At 34.1% G+C, this 18,277-nt stretch overlaps 1 protein-coding gene across 3 annotated transcripts in view; it reads left to right on the top strand.

Annotated features, from left to right (window-relative positions):
• Positions 1–6,974: 6,974 nt before the first annotated feature.
• The window catches only part of LOC146136315 (tetratricopeptide repeat protein 7B-like), a 29,516-nt gene continuing 18,213 nt past the window's right edge, over positions 6,975–18,277 (top strand). For 2 of the 3 annotated variants that reach the window (XM_083395469.1, XM_083395468.1), the window contains exons 1-10: positions 6,975–7,128; positions 7,940–8,097; positions 8,960–9,128; positions 9,760–9,881; positions 13,086–13,189; positions 13,426–13,501; positions 13,662–13,867; positions 15,830–15,893; positions 17,073–17,210; positions 17,463–17,546. In XM_083395469.1, the coding sequence (XP_083251595.1) occupies positions 7,017–7,128; positions 7,940–8,097; positions 8,960–9,128; positions 9,760–9,881; positions 13,086–13,189; positions 13,426–13,501; positions 13,662–13,867; positions 15,830–15,893; positions 17,073–17,210; positions 17,463–17,546 (1,233 nt within the window). In that variant the 5' untranslated portion in view covers positions 6,975–7,016. The remainder of the gene's footprint in view (positions 7,129–7,939; positions 8,098–8,959; positions 9,129–9,759; positions 9,882–13,085; positions 13,190–13,425; positions 13,502–13,661; positions 13,868–15,829; positions 15,894–17,072; positions 17,211–17,462; positions 17,547–18,277) is intronic. The other variant, XM_083395470.1, reaches the window with a different exon arrangement.

Below are 18,277 nucleotides of genomic sequence, written 5' to 3'. Positions count from 1 at the left end.
GCACTTAAATAGGTATAGTGTGTACACATTTCGATTTGAAGAACTTGCTAGAAGTCATACAACGAACTACGACAACCAAATCACATTTTATTTTGTACATTGAACAATGTGTTGCCTTGATAAAAAAAATAAGTTGCAATCAAATAAATTGCTTTTTTTATCGTAAGGCTTTTAGTTTTTATAACTAGATATATGTGAATTAATAAACATACTCATATGTATAAACATGGGTAATTAGCCCCCCCCCCCCCCCCACCGGTAAGCTGTATTTATTCACGAATTTATGTGAGTACTTCCAAACAAAAACAAATAATCACAGAGAACGCACTACCAATACCATTGGTTAAAAAAGGTCACAATGTCGCGATCTATAAATAAAGCTTTCACCCCCCTAGGGCAGTGATTCCCACCCTTTTTTAGTTACGGGAAATAAAGTTATGACAGGAATAAAGTGTACAGGAAAACAAAAATATGAGGGATAAGCATATCAAGTTTGCAACCGAGTGGGAGAGTTTTTTCGCAGTTTAAAGCTTCAAATATTTAGCGTCAGTTCAACTCCTTTCATGCTAACATCGACCAGGAATATTAGAAAACTTATCAGTTGAAAAAGTAGACAGAAAAGCCGATACAAGTTACGAAGTAATCAGCCACTGTAACGCTTGCATCGTATCAAAATACTTGGAACATTATATGGGCCCAAAACACGTATGCAGTGTGTTTAAATTATTGCCTTCAAACGACAAACTGAAAAGAATGATATCTGATATACAACTTTCCCGCCACATCATTAAGCGCAGAATTCCGGACATAAACACGGCTATCATCACAGACAAAGATCTAGTCCAGTGGTTCTCAACCTTTTATGCTTCGTGGCCCCCTTTGAAAGGCTCTCGACCCTCGTGACCCCTGCTTATAAAAATACCAAGCATTGTGTTTAAAGTATTTTACTTGTTTTACTTCTTCACGTTAATAACAAATACAGCAATTAATCAACAAATAAATGCACTTACTTTTAAAAATTGTACAAATAAGTCATTTTAATTTAAATTAACTTAGTTAGTCATTACAAATCTTGTTCTTCGACGTCTCCAAGGTTTTTTTATATTCGTCTTTGTTTTGTAGTGAGCCAACCGATGTCACTACATTCGTCGAGATGATTTCCCGATTTTTGTTTTATTAATGCGTTACTATTAGCCTACTTGACAAATAAGCTGTGCATGAACCGTTGAATGTTGGCCTAAAAATGACCTTGAATATTTGAATAACCCTGAGCAGGGGCGCCCGCAGAAAATTTTCCAGGGGAAGGCAATCAGGGGCGTAACCAGATAATTAAAAAGGGGAGTCCTGAATTTTAAACTTAGGGAATTCCCCTATTTTCGTCTGACGTTAATGAATAATGACGTCATAAAACAGTGACAGTATGACGTCATAGAATGGTGATTGCAAGACGTGATAAACAAAACTAATCAGAAACAGCCAAATACGTCCAGCAAAAGCGACCACGTGCGTCGTTAACAATCCTGTCAGGCGCCAGCTGCGAAACCCCAGTGTGCAATCGTTAACTTCGGGCGAAAAAATAAACCAAGACCGTGAAATATGTGTGATTAATTGTTGTAGAATCATACATAATTCGACTATCAGCAGGACAGTTTTTATGTTCCATGAACGGAACTAGCGCTAAATTACAAGCACGCCTTTCACCACCTGCAATACTAAACGAAGATCGTTTTTTCCGGGTGTTATTATGCCACGATTAGCCCAACATCTGCGTCGATCTGTGTGCCAAGTCAGCTAAATTACAAGCTGCGGTTGAGGGGAAATAAGTTTTGTCCATTGCACACTTAGCACGTGGTCTTAGAGTATGCTTAAAGAGCATAATTTTGCGTTAACTATCATTACTTAAAAATGGAGACTTTGAAACGCGCACGACAGTCACCATTATACCTCCTTTTAAGAATCTGCTTCAGTTAAACAAATGCCGTTGTTACACCAACTTCAGATATTAGCGCAGAGACCGAACAGCGAGAAACATACTCGGTCTAACTCGACGTTTTTAACGAGAAAAAAAGAAAGAAAGTTTGACTTAGCGTTGTCAATTGTCGAATACACACTTGCTAATCAGTCAACCTAAACAAATAACGAAAGAGAAAAACTACCAGCGTTTACGGTTGACCAAACAAAAGACGAAAAACGGCATTTTGCGCTCGATTTTGGTTTCGCATTAAATTAAGACGCGTGACCCAATTACTTAAAAAGCACGCCGCTTCGAACACTTTGTTAAACCATGACAAAATCGAACAAAAATCGATAATATCACTTACAAAATGGGGGATATTAACTCTCGCCCCCCTGGATACGCCACTGGGGGCAATGGATAATAATGTACCGGTATAATATTTTTAACCTTCATAAATAATACATATTACACTTACAAATAATACTAATAATCGCATTGCCCCCCCCCCCTTGCCCCCCTGTGCGGGCGCCCATGACCCTGAGTACTTTATGTATTTTACGATGGATGTTTCTTTTGCAACTGAACGCCCGAAATTGCGAAACCGTTGCACCTGGCATTGCACATTAGTTGCTCGCCTAACAGCATTTTTCGGACACTTAAGGCAAGGGTATCGGCAATTAATAATTTGCATGGCTACGTTACAAAAATTAGGTAAACTTTTAAAACAAGATGAACGACAGGAAGTTTATCCTATATTTTCCATGATTCGATGCAGCCGTTCGGGAGTCTATAGGACTAGTGGTTTATGTGCCAAATGCGTAGAATTTCATTCTAAAAATGAAGTACAAAAGTTTAACTGAAATCAAAAAACGCATTTTTTGCGTTAAAATTGACTGCAGTTGTATGGTTGCACACCAGCTCGTTCGAGAACAGCACGCTTCTTTAGTTTTACGTTATGACGTAACTTTATCCCCCCACTCCCTTTTTATCCCTTTTTTAGATATACTTTATTGATTCGGCGAAGATGCGCTATATTTATATCGTTTAAAATTCCAACAGGATTCTTTTTGGAGAGTGCGATAAGCTGCACGTCGCATTTTGACTAAAACGCAAAAATGTTAGTTTTAAAAATGCGCTAGAACATATTGTAAACATAGTCGAGATTCGCGCAGAGTGCGAAAAAGTTTTGTAGTTAAAAAATATAGTTTCTGGGACATTGTCAAGTGTTCCCCCTGGATCCATCCCTGCTAACAGTTTTATGGTCTCAATAAATCTAATCTACATTCTTTAGTATGCCTTGTTAAGGATGTTCAAAACAAACAACATATAAAAACTCTACTACCATCAAATAACACCCTGGAAATATTTCCATAAACACTTTCGCAAGACCCAAGTTAGGAATCAGCGCTACGAAGAGTAGCCTATAAAACATTATAAGTATCAACCAAAAAATATAGATAAAAAACACGTTACTAAGATTGAACGCCCTTTCCGATTTTGCGCAGCCTTCATAATCATATTAAGAAGTTAAGTTCACTTTCAGGGGTAGGCCTACAACATAAATTTAAAAAAATAAATTGTAGCCTATAGCTCAACGTGGTAATTTACCTAAATACTACAAAAACAAATACTAAATAAATAGAACTAAATCATATATACTACCAAGAACACACAACATTTCCGTCGTTTGTGACCTCACAAATGTCGACGCGCGCGAGAAGCGATTTATGTTGGTCGAAAATGGTCGAGATGGGGATTCCCGTTCGAATTCACTCGCGCAACTTTGTCCGCTGTCATTTCAATTAAGCTCTTTGTGGAAAGTATCCTCCACATTAATTTAAACGATATTTGTGTCATATTCTATTAATGGCCTTCTTCCCGTGTTTGCCTATATGCTCTGCATCTCTTCGTCAAAGTGCCGTCCTGTCTCTCGGCGAGGCTAAAACTACCTTATCTGGTCCCTTGGCTTCCCTTACATTCTGCGACCTTCTGTTATGGAAAAAAATAAGCAAGCTAACAGTACAACTAGTAGTCGGCAATACTATATAACATCGCCTTAGGAGCGAGGATCCATATTAATCCTACTGCCTTATACGAAATTATATGGTGTCTTATATGCTCAACTAAGCGGAACAGACAGTTTTATCTATGCTGGGGATCTACCTAATGCTTGTTTTTTTTTAGCTGAAAAGCAATCACTATTATGTGTGGCAGAATGTGGCCGCGGGCCATAACCGGAAACTGTCTGCGGGCTGCTCAAAATCCCGTTGCGGGCCGTATGTTGCCCACCCCTGCTTTGAGGGAATGCGATAACATTTGAAGTGAATCTGTTTGAGTGTTTGTTAACCTTTTTAAGTGAAGGCACAACTGGCGAGCTAAGATTTTTTTGGTATACCAGCATTTATTTTAAATTTCTTGCAAGTTTTATTACATTGCCGAAAATAAAAAAATATTAAAAAATATATGCCAAACATTTTGAATACGTTTTTCGTGACGTACTTTGCAGCAGGGAGTCGAAGCGGAACCAAACCGGAACCGAACTGGAACGTTATGAATCGGTTTTAGATCAATTTTGTTACTTTCTACGGTTTTCCGTAGTAATTTTGTCTATTTTAATGTATTACAGAATTTGTAATGCACTGGCTGGTCTAGAATCCCACCTATTTTTACATAAACAAAATGAGTTACATTTGGAATTGCAAGGAAGAAATAAATCTGGGAGAATGAATATAATAATTATTAAACTGAATCCACCCGAACCCAAAGGCGAACTCGCACTCTAACCCAAATAATGTTAGCAATTTAAACTCCAGGATGAAAATGTGACAGACTTCTACACCAGTACCCAAAATTTTAGGACTAACTTAATGACAAGCGCACAAATTCATTTTACTTATGCATCTCAAATGTGCAATATCATTGTAGGCAGTAGTTTAGTGGAGTATCAAATATACAATGTTTTTTGTTTAATAGTTTTTTTTTCCAAACCAACATTTCGACTATAATAAGTGTTATGAGGACAAAAGTAAACAAGTCAATTGAACTTTTTGTACTTATTTTATTTATTTTTTAACTTTTTTTTATCCATGGTCAAAATGTTGCCGTAATATCAAACAAACTTTTTAGTATACAACTGCACAAAAATAGTGTTTCATATACCAGCATGAAGAAAACAGTTCATACTCTATTGCCAGAACGGAAAGATGGCTACTACGTTAATTAAATTTAAAAAAATGCAAAATTAAGAAATATAGATATTGGTGTCAAATTTTTTTCCAAATTGATAATAGTGTGTAACCCAGATCATTTGACAATTGCGAGAAGAGCTGTTTCAGATTGGAAACTTTGAATATTGCGTGGGAGAGACAATTTTGCAGCTTAAAAATGTAGGCTGAAATAGTATTTTTACTAAAATTTGTGAGGCTGTCATAATATTTTTTAAAAATGGACATGGCTGAAAATCAGGTACTATACTAGTGAAAACCATTAGCGCAACCAAAGTATTGTAGCTTGAGTAACTTTTAACAGCTGATTGAATTTAAAGCAATTTTTTATGAAATGCATGGCTATGGCCCCGGCTGAGCAGGCAACAAGGGATAAACCTTACTTTCCAACCTGGGAGCTGTTAGTGTTAAGTAGCATAAAATTGTGCAAATAAATTTAAGTTACTGCCAATAGTATTTTATTTTACTCAAGTAATTGATTTAGAGCCACACAACTTTAAGAAGTTATGTTATTAAATCTGTGAAATTTTAGCAGTAACATTGTGTTTTGCCTAAAGTTTTTTGCAAGTTTGCAAGTACCTATTTTTCCACTAGTGTACATCCTTCCTCTAAACCAGTGGTACTCACCTTTACTGGTCAGGTACTAGTATGTGACTTTTTACTACTGTTGGGTACTACTTGATTTTAAATGAAATTATTTTGCACAACTTCACTTATGTTTATCATATCTGTAATATGAGTAAAAAGCTTGCTTCCAGCAGTCCAACGCTAGAAGCAAATTTTAGGTTTTTTTTAGATTATATTTGGAAAAAGGAAAATTTTTCTTATTGCTGCTGCAAAATAACAATAATGATTACCCCTGTATTGATTTTCCTTAAATTCGCATGAATAAGACCTGAAAGATGCTTGCATTCCCATCCTTTTAGGGTGCGCGAAACAATTTTTTTTCGACCGCTAAGCACCTAACAAAAAGTCAACCTGACGACCCTAAAGAAGAAAATATTTTGTGCAATAAAATTTTCAGACAACTTACTTTTCCAAACAAAGCTTAACAAACACAATAATAATGACTATGCTGTACATAGGTCTAATTGTGGGACAAAAGAAAGAAAGCAAAACTCCGGCTCGACCTATACGCGCAAAGTGACATTACGTTAACGTAGTTAAAACGTATTTGCACTCGTTAATCGTTATCACAAGCTACGATTATTTGTTCATTCACGTGATTGCATGCTTTGAGTTGAATTGTGCATTGTGACATCATAGTGCGTCGTGTCAATAACATACAAGTGTTAATCTGCATTTTCGGCCCTCTTTTCCATCAATCCAAAAGCTAGAAACCGGGTGGATGCGATTCACGATATGAGGGTTGCGTTGTCCAAAACAGAACCAAACATAGCCGTGCTAATAGCAAAAAAGGAATTGTACATGTGCCATCGATACTATTAAAAACGTATTTGTGTTTATTTGTGTATATTTTTAAGAGGATCATGAGCAATTTTAAAAAATCCTAGGGCTCCATTGCGTAATTTTTTTAAAAAAGTTTGAGAACCACTGCTATAGTCGTATGTCTACCACAGGTTAGGAACCACTGCTCTAGCTTAACAACCTGTAGTTTGTTGTTAGGCAACTTTCACACCATAATTGTCCTTATGTTACTGCTAAACATTATTTGCAGCAGATTACCAAATTGAATCTGCTGCTAGATCTGATAATAACCATAATTTACTTGGTTGTCAGGCGAGTCAAAGCTGACAAACATAACTCTTGTTTTAACTTGTTACACAGTTTTCCTATATTTCCTATATAAAAGTGTTTTAAATTTCAAAACAAGAATGAGTAAAAGACACAAATTGGAGTCTGAAGTTTTGAAATATCGCAATGAGAGAAGTTTGGACAAGTTAAGTGAATCCCTTAAACTGATTTCAACCAAATACGGATCTTCAGGTAGCAGTATTGTATGTTTTTTTTTAAATGAGTTGAGTGTACTTTTTTATTATTGTGTAATGTTTTAACAAACCAATCTGTAACTTTGTAGGGCTGAGGACCTAAAAGAACGCAGGTTTTCTAACGAATCCAGAAACATTGAATCCTAATATATTTTTATTAAATTTAGCCTTGATTTTGTTTGGGGTATTAATATTAATATACCCTACAGTGCCGACAGTCACAGGAATACATCCAACAATTTGCTAATTTATGTGTATATTGTAATAAAAAATAATCTCCCAATTCCCAAATGTTTAACATGCTTAACCACTGTTATTTAAAGCAGTTATGTAAGTAGTACATAATACATGTCCAGGTTGTTGCCCAAACTTAATATTTTGCCAATATAGTGCAACACTAAACAATCAACTCCTCAACAATAAGGTCCTGTTTGTTAAAATATTGTTGTATGCCAGTTCTACTTTTTTTGATTGACGTAATCTGTTATGCAGTCAAATGTGCTTCAAAAAATACAATGTTAGTATTGCCATAACCAATAGTGGACAATTACGCTGTACATAACCTCCCTTGAATATGGGCCCAAATTTGACCTTAAGTAACCCTGTAGCGCATTTGTCTGAGGCCAGCATGTTTAACGGAATGTTGCTTTTGTAACTTAACGCAGTTAAGGAAATTGCAAACTATGCACCTGGCATTATAGTCAAGCAGGGTAAAAAAATGATTTTAGCTAACTTGTCTGCCTAACTTTTGTTTGTAAGATATTTCTTGCTATCCTGTACTTATGTCTTATGTATTTCTTTATTTCCAGACCCAGTTGTCAAACTTATTGAATGTGATTCCGAGTTGGAACAGTATTTGATGAATCACGAACTTACATCAGACAATATACAATTTGCTAAAAAGTCTCTTACAGGGATTAAAGATCGCTTGTCTAGTATTAACAACTTGGAAAGCAAGGAATCTTTGGTAAGAATTGTTTTTTTTTTGGAAAATGGCACTTAACAAATCCTTGTTCCACTTAAAACAACCTACAAGCGCCTGTGTTCAGTTTTGCAGCAGGTTATTTAAATTTGTGAAGTGAAACGTCAATTAAAATTGTAATGTGTACTTGAATCTCTCATTCATTCAATACCATATAATGACAGCCATTCTTAACTGCTATTCAAAGCAGTTGTGTGAACTGAAATGCATAAAATCACCCAATATTATTAATAGCCTTATGATTAGTCAAATATAAAGATGTTTTAGCTTGTCTCTGTCAATAGTTTGTGGTGGCCTTAGTAATCAGTTTTTTGAAACAAGAATCATGAATATTTTACTAAATATAAGATTTAAAAAAACAGCTTTTACATATTGTTTTTTTACTCTATGACCTCCTTTAATAATATGTTTTGTCTACCTAAATTACTGTTACTTTATTTGTCTGCGGAAATAATTTTGTTTAGTGTTTTATCTCTAATTTCACAAAAGAAGTATATAAGTATATAATATGGCAACATGAATTAGATAATAAGTTCACATTTTGTACTTCTACTGAGTACAGATCATGTTTTAAGTTTCTAATTTTCTTTTAAAATTTGATAAAATAATGTTAAAAATAACATTGAGTTGTATGTTGTTAAATGATGTGTATTGTGTAAACTGACAACAAATATTTGATATTGCTTTAAACGTTGCATTATTTTGATTACAGCTTTAAACACTGGGACTTCAAGACCAGCAAATGTTTTTGTGTAAGACAATTCGTAAAGTGCCTGAGCAGCCCTGATATATTCAATACCAAATTCAATTATTTGGTTTATGTCTTTTTCATTAACCTTGTTTACAGTTTAAAGTACCTGAAGAGAGTTCAATGTTACTTGGAAAAGTGAATTATGCCCAAGGAAACATAACAGTAGCTCTGAAGTGCTATGATAAATTTGATATGGAAGCAACTTCTCAATCTGCTTCCCCGTTATACATGATACGATTGCTGTCGGAAGCTTTTGCCATAAAAGGTTAGTTTACTCTGTACCAACCTTACATTTATTTTGTATGTAAGCTGGTTTACAGCAGGTTCTTTTTTTTACTTCTCTTTATGTTTAAATTGTTTTCCGTTAAGATTTAATTTTTGAGCAAATATTACACAGTCGCCACGAAGGCAACACAACACCCCTCTAGAACCACTGCTGTAAATGAATGATATGAATAATACCAAAGACCAGTGGTTGTCAAACTGTGGCCCTTATAGCCCTGGAGTCCTTTAAAACGTTTTGCAACACCTTTTAAAAATCCTTGTCTAAATACGTAATCTGTAGCCCATTTTTTTCTTCATAAGTTTTATTGACAAAAATTTTTTTAGTAGCTTGTGTGCAGTTTTGTTCAACACTATCTGTTGTTATCCTTCCTCTTTATTCCCCACTTTATTTTGTATAGAAAACAAGTTATCTTTATAACTAACAAACCAAGCACAAACTAACACAAATATTAAGAACAGGGAAAGTCATTTCATTTTTAAGACATATTTTGTATTTTGTTTTCAAACAGCTTCATTAGTTGCCAAATTTAAATAATATATATAGCTATATAAAGCATGTTAAATGTTTCTGTATTCTGTGTATGCTTGGTTAAATACCATCATTATCTTAGGTATGTGTATTGAACAAGAAGCAAAAGGGCCCGAATCGAAGACCTCAAAGACAAAGTCGCCTGCTTACTTGTATGAACTGTCTGCCCAATTCTTCTTTAAATATTTGGTGGAAAGAGAAAGGGTGAGACACCTAGGGTCTTACTATTTTGTTATACATTTTTGCAGTGAAGGTAGACTATTGGAACAACCGGTGTCCAAACTTAACCCAAACAAACCATCATGGAACAATTCCATGCAGCGCTTCTGTTTTATGGTACAGGAGTAGTATAACTAACTGGTGTACAACCCTATGTGTGTTTGTTGGGGGATGATGTCTGCATACTCCACATCTTGAGTTCCTAAATTCAACAGAAGTTATATAACTGTAGAATTGGTATTTTGCATTTTTGTAGTCGGAAAAGTGACAAGTCGCAATGATGTTACTAGCTTAGCAGATATAAGGTTATTCCATGTAATTTACTTATAGGATGACAATAAAATTTAATTTTTAGCTTATACTGCAGATCAATTGATAGCAAAATTATTTTTGCATTATCCAGTATGCATGTCAACACAATAATGGTTTGGGTGTCAGAATTTCCTTTTCCCTAGTGATATTATCGTTTTTGTTCGTCTTTGTCAGGGTGTTATTTATCGTTGCAGGCGGCAATGTTTTTAATGTAATATGGCCATGCATCTAAAGCTAATGCAAATCCAAAATCATTTTATTTTGATTGCTACTGGAAAATTATTCTCTATAAGCATATCCTAAGACCACATGTTTAGTGTGTAATTGACACAACTTATTTTTTCTCAACCACAGCTTGTATTTTAGCTGATTGGGCAAACTGCTCCACGGCCAGATGTTGCGCTAATCGTGGCATAATAAGACCCAGAAAAATCTTTGTTTAGTACTTCAGGTGACAAGAGACGTGCTTGCAATTTAGCGTGGTCCCGTACATGCGACTTAAGAAACATTGCTGCTAATAGTTCCAACAAGATTCTACCATAAATCGATCACAGATATTTCACAGTCTTGTTTTAGTTTTTTGCCTAAAGTTAAGGATTGCACACTTAGCGGTTTTGACGCATCATAAAAGTACGCTTTGCTGGACGGTAATTGGCTGTGTCATATTTTTATGACGTCATTACAAATCAGTAAAATTGTAAATTTGGGTTGCTTCGATGGCATCACTATTAAAATAACAAGTTCTGGTTATTACTCCCAATTTTAGCTTACTTCAATAGTTTTCTTGGTTTTGATAAGCATTATGTGTTTCCAATTTTTTTATAATTTTGAACAAATTATAGTTATGCCAGTATAGTTCATTGTTTTTTTTATTTCTATTAAAAAGAACAGGCTTGGTCAAATATATGTAAGTCGGTTTGCAGCTGTCGGCAAAAATGGCCTATTAAAGACCTCCAACATTGAGGACAGACAAAGGAGGGTTACTATTGTACTGTGACACCACAATATTTGCGGCAAAAGCTATTAGGCTTCCTCTAAGACTTGTAAAAATGTTGAAGTGGGAACTGCCAATGCTGCACCACACACCAACTGTTATGAATAATTATAAGTCTTCTTTGGGCAGTTTGTGTCTCTAGCAACACCCAAGGCAACTTGTCCAACCAATTTGAGTACACCATGTCAACTTGCGATTAAAGCACTCCCGTTCTCTTGACGGCTGAACGCTATCGTGCGTAGGAGCTGATTACCTTAATGTTGGCCTATGATGGTCCACAGCTCAGACAGGAACTGTTGGCCTCTATCTGATGACATGACTTTAAATGTCAAATTTGGTTTGTCAATAAAATATGATAGCTTTCTGAAAACAGGAAGTGAAGGCCTGCAATCTTTTAATACAGAACAAACATGATGCTGAACTTTGACACACTTTTTCCACAAAAATACGCATCCCAATCTTTAATTTGTGGTTTAACTGCGCTAACTGTGAGACCCTATAAAGCCACTGGAAAAGCTGTTATAAATGTTTCATTTGAGCTGCCTTGGTTAGACTTGCAACAAGAATCCCATTAAGGTAAACATAGGGAAAGTGCAAACCTTGACCAGTTTAGTTTAATAGTCCTTAACTCAAAAAAGATTCTTAGAAACTCACATTGATCAAATGGTGTTACAACAGCATTTTTTGCATGTCTGGTCAGTAACTGAAACTTGTTGATAGCCTGTTATTAGTTGTATTATAGCAAGCATGGCCAGCAAGATGAACAATAAAGTCTTGAATATGTGGTATAGAGTAGTTTAAAGCCACTGTAAAAAACATTGAGGCGCTGTAATACCAGAATGGCGCTAACCACACAAAGGCTTCTCTATTATATCTTCAGATAACAATATTAAAAATATTTTCTATGTCAAATATCTCAAAAGCTTGAGCCAATTGAACCAAAATTGAAGACATTAGGCTCAGTAGTTTCAACATATCCTTAAATGATTCTACCACTTTATGTCCAAAAATTTGTGTTGACTTGTGGCTTTTATTCTAAACAGTTGCAGTTTTACCACACTTTCAAATGCTTTATTTCTTACTCCGACCTGATGCAACTTGGCTGTGCCAAAACTTTTCAAATTTAAAAATCAAATTTGTCCAAAGTGCCGCAATTTTTCAGTTTTTGACAAATACAGTTATTAATTTATTTTTATTGTGTAAGCTTTAATGAAATAAAAACTCTTACAGGCTTTTTGTTAATAAAACATTATTTCCATTCAAAAAAAATTTTCAAATATAATAAAACCAACTTTTCAAAATTTCACTATTGCTTTAATGTAGAATCTGTATTATACAGCCAGCATTTCTTATAATATTATAAAGCATAGGAAGATGATAGGTGCTCTTGAAAAAATACGACTGGCAAATTATGCAAAATATTATTTGATAGTTTTAGTTTGCTTTAAATAAACATTTGTAAAAAATCCAAGATAACAAAATTATTTTATAGTTAAATGCGCCATGATAGAACTACCCGGTTCCCAAAACAATTGTCATGATTAGGTCTCTGTTTCCATTGGTCCTTTGCGCCTTGCACCTCCTAACAACCCCCCACCCCCTGTTTAAGAACTACTGCTTTAAGTAGACCTATAAGTGGTTCTGTTAAAACATCAAGAACCAATTTAAAAAGATAATGATTTAGTACACAACCCTAATATACCTATTTATAGTGTGGTATATTACATATTCAAATTAAGGTAAACACAAATTTGTCTTTTGTTTTTGTTCTCAGACTTAGTTACTCTTATTTTAAATTATTTCCTGTGTTTTTTAATTTAATGATTAAATTATGGTTCATTTTTTAAAATAAAAATATTTTAAATTTATTTTATAACTTTCAGATGTATCCTACTCAACAAGGTGGTAATATAGAAGATGATTCAATCATCAGTTCTGTGATAGAAAATGGAATCCAAAGAGCAGCGATGCTGCATTTCAATAATAAGTAATAGTTTTATACAAACTCTTAAGTGTTGCATATAGGGTTGATTAATGTAAAATATCAGATGCCAAGGATTTTAAACTGTCAGTATAAAACACTCACAAGACCTGAAATGCTAATACAATTCGTTTGATCCTAACGTTACCTCGATCAAATGATGCCTTTTGCTTGAAATATTTTTTGTCCCAACTTACCAGGTTTTAAACTTGTTTTGTTTTATAGTAGCTATTTTTGTACAGAGAAAGCTGGAAAGGCATCAACCTTATGAGACATTCTCTTAAGCTCTTGCATTGCCATACATTTCATATCAGACAGGTAAAAACAAAAAATTTGTTGATGTTCTAAGAGTAAAATTGTTTATTTGTGTATTTTATTCCATTGTAATATTTTGTTATATCCCCAAAATATGGTTATGTTGAAACATGGTGCTGTTGTTATTTGCCTTATTTAATATATATATATATATTTTTTAAAGACTCTTGCCTGTAAACTGGCCACTGTTCTATTAAGAGGAATTTCAAAAAAGGAATACTGCTCAGATCATCAAGATGATTACCCAGCTACCCCGTTCACCTCGTTTTCAACATCAATGGATAAAAAGTCAGAAAGTTTATCTTTTAGCTTCGGTGATGGTGGTCCCCCTTTTACCCAACCTAAACCAAAGTTCTTCTTAGGAGAAAAGTTAGTGTAAAGCCAAGCATGCTCCTCATGTGGGGCATAGACAAAAGCATTAGCATGACATCTTTTAAGTTCGGAATGATTGAGTGCTAGTGTTAAAATGACCACTGTTAGAATTGAATGATTCACTAAAATATGTATTAGCATGATCCAAAGCATGACAAACTCTCTATCTAATGATTTTTCCTTTAGAAATCTATTTAGTTTTTTATAACTATAACCAAAAGCATAAATAACAAACAACAAGGCATATATTGTACCAATCTAAATACAAAATTAGAACTTGGTGATGTCTTAGATTTTTTGTGTAAAGCAATAAACTGCAATATATAAAAAATATAACCCATCAAAATAAAATCTCAAGACAAAATACTTTTTGTAGCATATATTTAAAATTCCGCTTTAACTAAAATACTGGTATCGGTAAAAAAGTTGAAAATATCAACCTTAAAAAATCTTTGGTAATTATAGCATTCATAAAAAACAGTCTCTCATTGTCTTTATATTGGACAAGTTGTCCAAACATTGCTGCAACTGTAAGTAACTGTAGCAACTTTATATAGGCAACAAAGCTTCAACAATAACTTGCGTTTTAAAACTACTACTGCTTGTTAGGTTTATAGGTTAATGATAGACCCAATTTTACTCCTTTTTTGTCTGTTCAAAGGCAATATATTCAGCCCATAAGCGATTATGCATATTTAATCATGTTGTGTGACTCTTAAACTACATACCAGTGGTTCTTAAGTAGTTAGTAGCTGCAAACTACGGGGGAGGCACCAAGCAATTCTTGGGGGAGCGTGAGTAATGGTTTCATTTGGTGTTCAATCTGTTTTTATCATGTCCATTACTTGCATTAAAATTACATATGTGTAGTTAGGCCAAACTTACCCGCAAAAAATGCGCTATTCGCAGATCTTCTGTTTTCTATTTTTTTTCTGTTTGGTATCCCAGGGGTTTGATAGAGAACAAACTGTGTTTTTAAGGTAACTTTGTAATGTCATCCCTAAAAACTTCCACTGCTCCCCAAAACAAAATAACTTGATTTTCCCCTGATTATTGACACACACATAAAAAGAAGAAATAAAGGCTAAGCGAAAACTTGGGGTTCAACAGGTTAGCAAAGGTTGGGAATCACTAATCTAGAATTTCAATCTTATTGCTGTGTTTGTTTTTGTAAAAATGTAAACAACCTAAAACTAAATTAATATATTGTTAAAATAAATCATTTCTTCATTTAATTTTATCACTCATTTCACTAGGTGTCAATGATGAAGGCAAAATTAATGAAATGTTGCTACTCTTTAATCTTAAACTGTGCATCTTCTTTTAGTTTATTAATCACCAATATAATATTGTGTGGTGTTTTTGACTGTTTAACCATAGGTAAAAAATGCATTCTGTTTTACTAACAGTTTCAAATTTATTTAGTAGAAATTTAAGCTTTGTAGTTAAAATAGTAAAAGTATCAATTTTACCACTGTTAGATGATCGTTGTACTTATATGTTCACCTGCTAATACTGGGACTTTACCTGGAATCAAGCAATATATTTTACTTAAAAGTTTTCTCAGCTTACTGAAAATTTAATTTGTCACATATATTTCCACCAAACAACACATTTCAATAACTTTCCAGGACCTTGTTTTATTTTAAGATAATAGAATTTATTGATGGAAATCTATTGTGTTTTATTTATTTTGAATTGCGTTAGCAAATTTTTCCTATTTTTATATTTATTTTTAAATTTCAAAACATAGGTGATATTGTGAGCTATATATAAGTGACTTGTTATAGAATCGTTGTGCCAAATATTAGGTTACTATTTCCTTCTGCATGTCAAAAAGCGTTCCAACTGAACAGCACTTGCATGGGGATTGTTTTAAATTTTTTAAAATAGATTCCAATAATTTCCTCTTTAGGGTAATAGATTCACTATCTAATCATATTATTAACAATTTTGCAGGCAGTTTCATCCAATGTCTGTTGATCAGGAAGCTATTCTACTTATCCGAATATCAGAAGCAATTGTAAGTTTTTTTTATTACTTGGTTTGGATAAGTATAAAAAAGATTTGGCGTTGAGCCCTGGTCTTGCGCATTTGCCCTGATTAAGCCTTAAAAACAACCAACTCGATAACTGTTTAGCATGTATACTCTAGTGCAGTGGTTCTCAACCTTTTTTTATCTTACGGACCGGTAAAATTTCAAAACAAAGTTTGCGGACTGGTGGACCTTCAAAAATCAAAATCAACCCAAAATGCAAATATGACAAAAGTATGCAACTTAAAAGCAAAGAATGGAAACTTAAATTCAATGAGCAATTTGCTGCTGTCTCTTTGATATCATACGTGTTATACGTGGTTCTATTAAAGTTTTTCACATGCAACTGGTCCTAAAATTTAACTTTAACTATCAGTAGCCTACTTTTAAACAGTTGGGCACAACACTGCATTGTGTCGTACGATAAAGTCCAAAGTAAACCATTAACTCTATGTTACGCCACAATGTTGCAAATTACGAAGCTGGCGAAGTTCTAAATTTGATGGACAAGCCTTCAGCGTCTTGCATTTTGTAGTTGAGATTTAAGATTGTAATATATTTGGCGGACCGGCAGGAAAGTTCACGCGGACCGGCGATTGAGAACCACTGCTCTAGTGTCTTGTTACACATTATGGACACTGTAGCTGATTATAAGAAACATGGGAAAGATTTAGTACTGAGGAAAATATATTAATGGATTGGAATAAAATAAGTTAAAAAATAAAATAGCCGTAAAAGGTATTCGATACTAAATATATATTAATATATATTAAAAAGCTTTTTTTTTCTGCGTCCCCCATTTTAAGAAACCCTGAACTATGACATATTGCTCAGACTAAACATAGCCTAAATGGGTCGTAAAAACTCGCAAATATAGTCCAAAACCGGAGTATGAACCCAACAATGTTCTATCTGACAATTTTTACGTCAAGTACAAGGCTTTTTTTTTCGCAAAAACGCAACCTAAAATAGGTCGACCAATTCGAAATAAAACTTACTTTTTGCTGTATTTAACATACATAATATTTCTCCACCCCCAGTAGTCGTGCATCGTACTACAATTCGAAAGGTTTTTGCTGGTCTATATAGCCCAAGACATACCTAATACCACAGAGTTTTTGAAAAATTTTAAAGTGAAAGCAGAACACAGCTGACTTGTTGTTCCAGCTGAACATGGATCCAGTGCTGGACATGTCTCCGGTACACGCCGGCAGTCGGGAAAACACGCTTCTCAATGCCGAGTTTCTCTACAACCTTCTGAGCGTCGCACTCGCGCCGTTGGGGCAATTTGGACTTTTTTCTTCGGTATTGCTAAATTTAGGATAAGCAAACTTAGGGATGACAAAAATATTTTGTTTTTTACTTATCTCAAAATGTTTTTATTAGAAAGTCAAGATAGAATTGTTAAAAACTGTTTTTGAAAATTTTGACTAGTAATTAATTCAATGTAATTTGGTATTCATCATTTTTAAACAGTTTCGTTATTTCGAACTTCGTTTATAATTCCTGTTTTTCAGACTTTACTTTGTAGTGTAAGATAATTTGTGTTGTATTTAGTGCGTCGAAAAGGCACTCAAATATGCTTTTGATCGTTTCCATCTCTGGCAGCAGTTTGCGCTTGGACTCTTCGCCGCCGGAAAGGTACATTTTTCATCATTTATTTCTGATGTGTTATGAGAATTTATTTTCTGTTGCATAAGTTTTTTCATTCTACATAGTATATATAAATGTATACAACTACTTCAAATTTAAAAAAACGTGAAGTTTCCAATGCCTTTTTCATTATATGGACAAAATAAACGACTTTAAAAAAAATAAATAAATGTATTTAAAAAAGAAACAGCTATTCGCGTATTGGTTATGATTAAATATGAGTGCGTTAAAAAAAATTAATGTGACTTAAAGTGTTTGGACCTGATTGTGTTGTTCACACCAGATACTTAAAATACTTTTAAGTTCTTGGCGAATAATTTGTTGAAAATTGCCCCCTGGATCGATCCGCCCCTGCCATTAACTTATATAAACTTAACAAGCAGTAGCAGATATTAATTTGTTACAACTACTACAACGCAATCCTGGAAGGTAGGTAACCTATACAAAGATTTTTTGTAAAGACAATAAGAACTATGGTCTCTGTGAATGATAATTAACATACCACCAAGCCTTATTCGGGGCCATATCAACCGATTTAGTGTCGATACTAAAAGTATACCACCAATTACTTGTTGTTTCTAAAGGAACCTAATTTAAAAAAAATTGAATACAATTCTTGATATATCTTTTTCCTAACTAGGCGATGTGGTAATATTTCAGAGAACGTTCGTGCCGAACCCCTGAAAACCGCACGCTGGTTAAAATCACTGTTCTTGTTT

Source organism: Ascidiella aspersa, chromosome 8 (genome assembly GCF_963924565.1).
Source record: "Ascidiella aspersa chromosome 8, kaAscAspe10.2, whole genome shotgun sequence".
Taxonomy (NCBI): domain Eukaryota; kingdom Metazoa; phylum Chordata; class Ascidiacea; order Phlebobranchia; family Ascidiidae; genus Ascidiella; species Ascidiella aspersa.
This window is presented reverse-complemented; position numbering and strand designations above follow the sequence as displayed.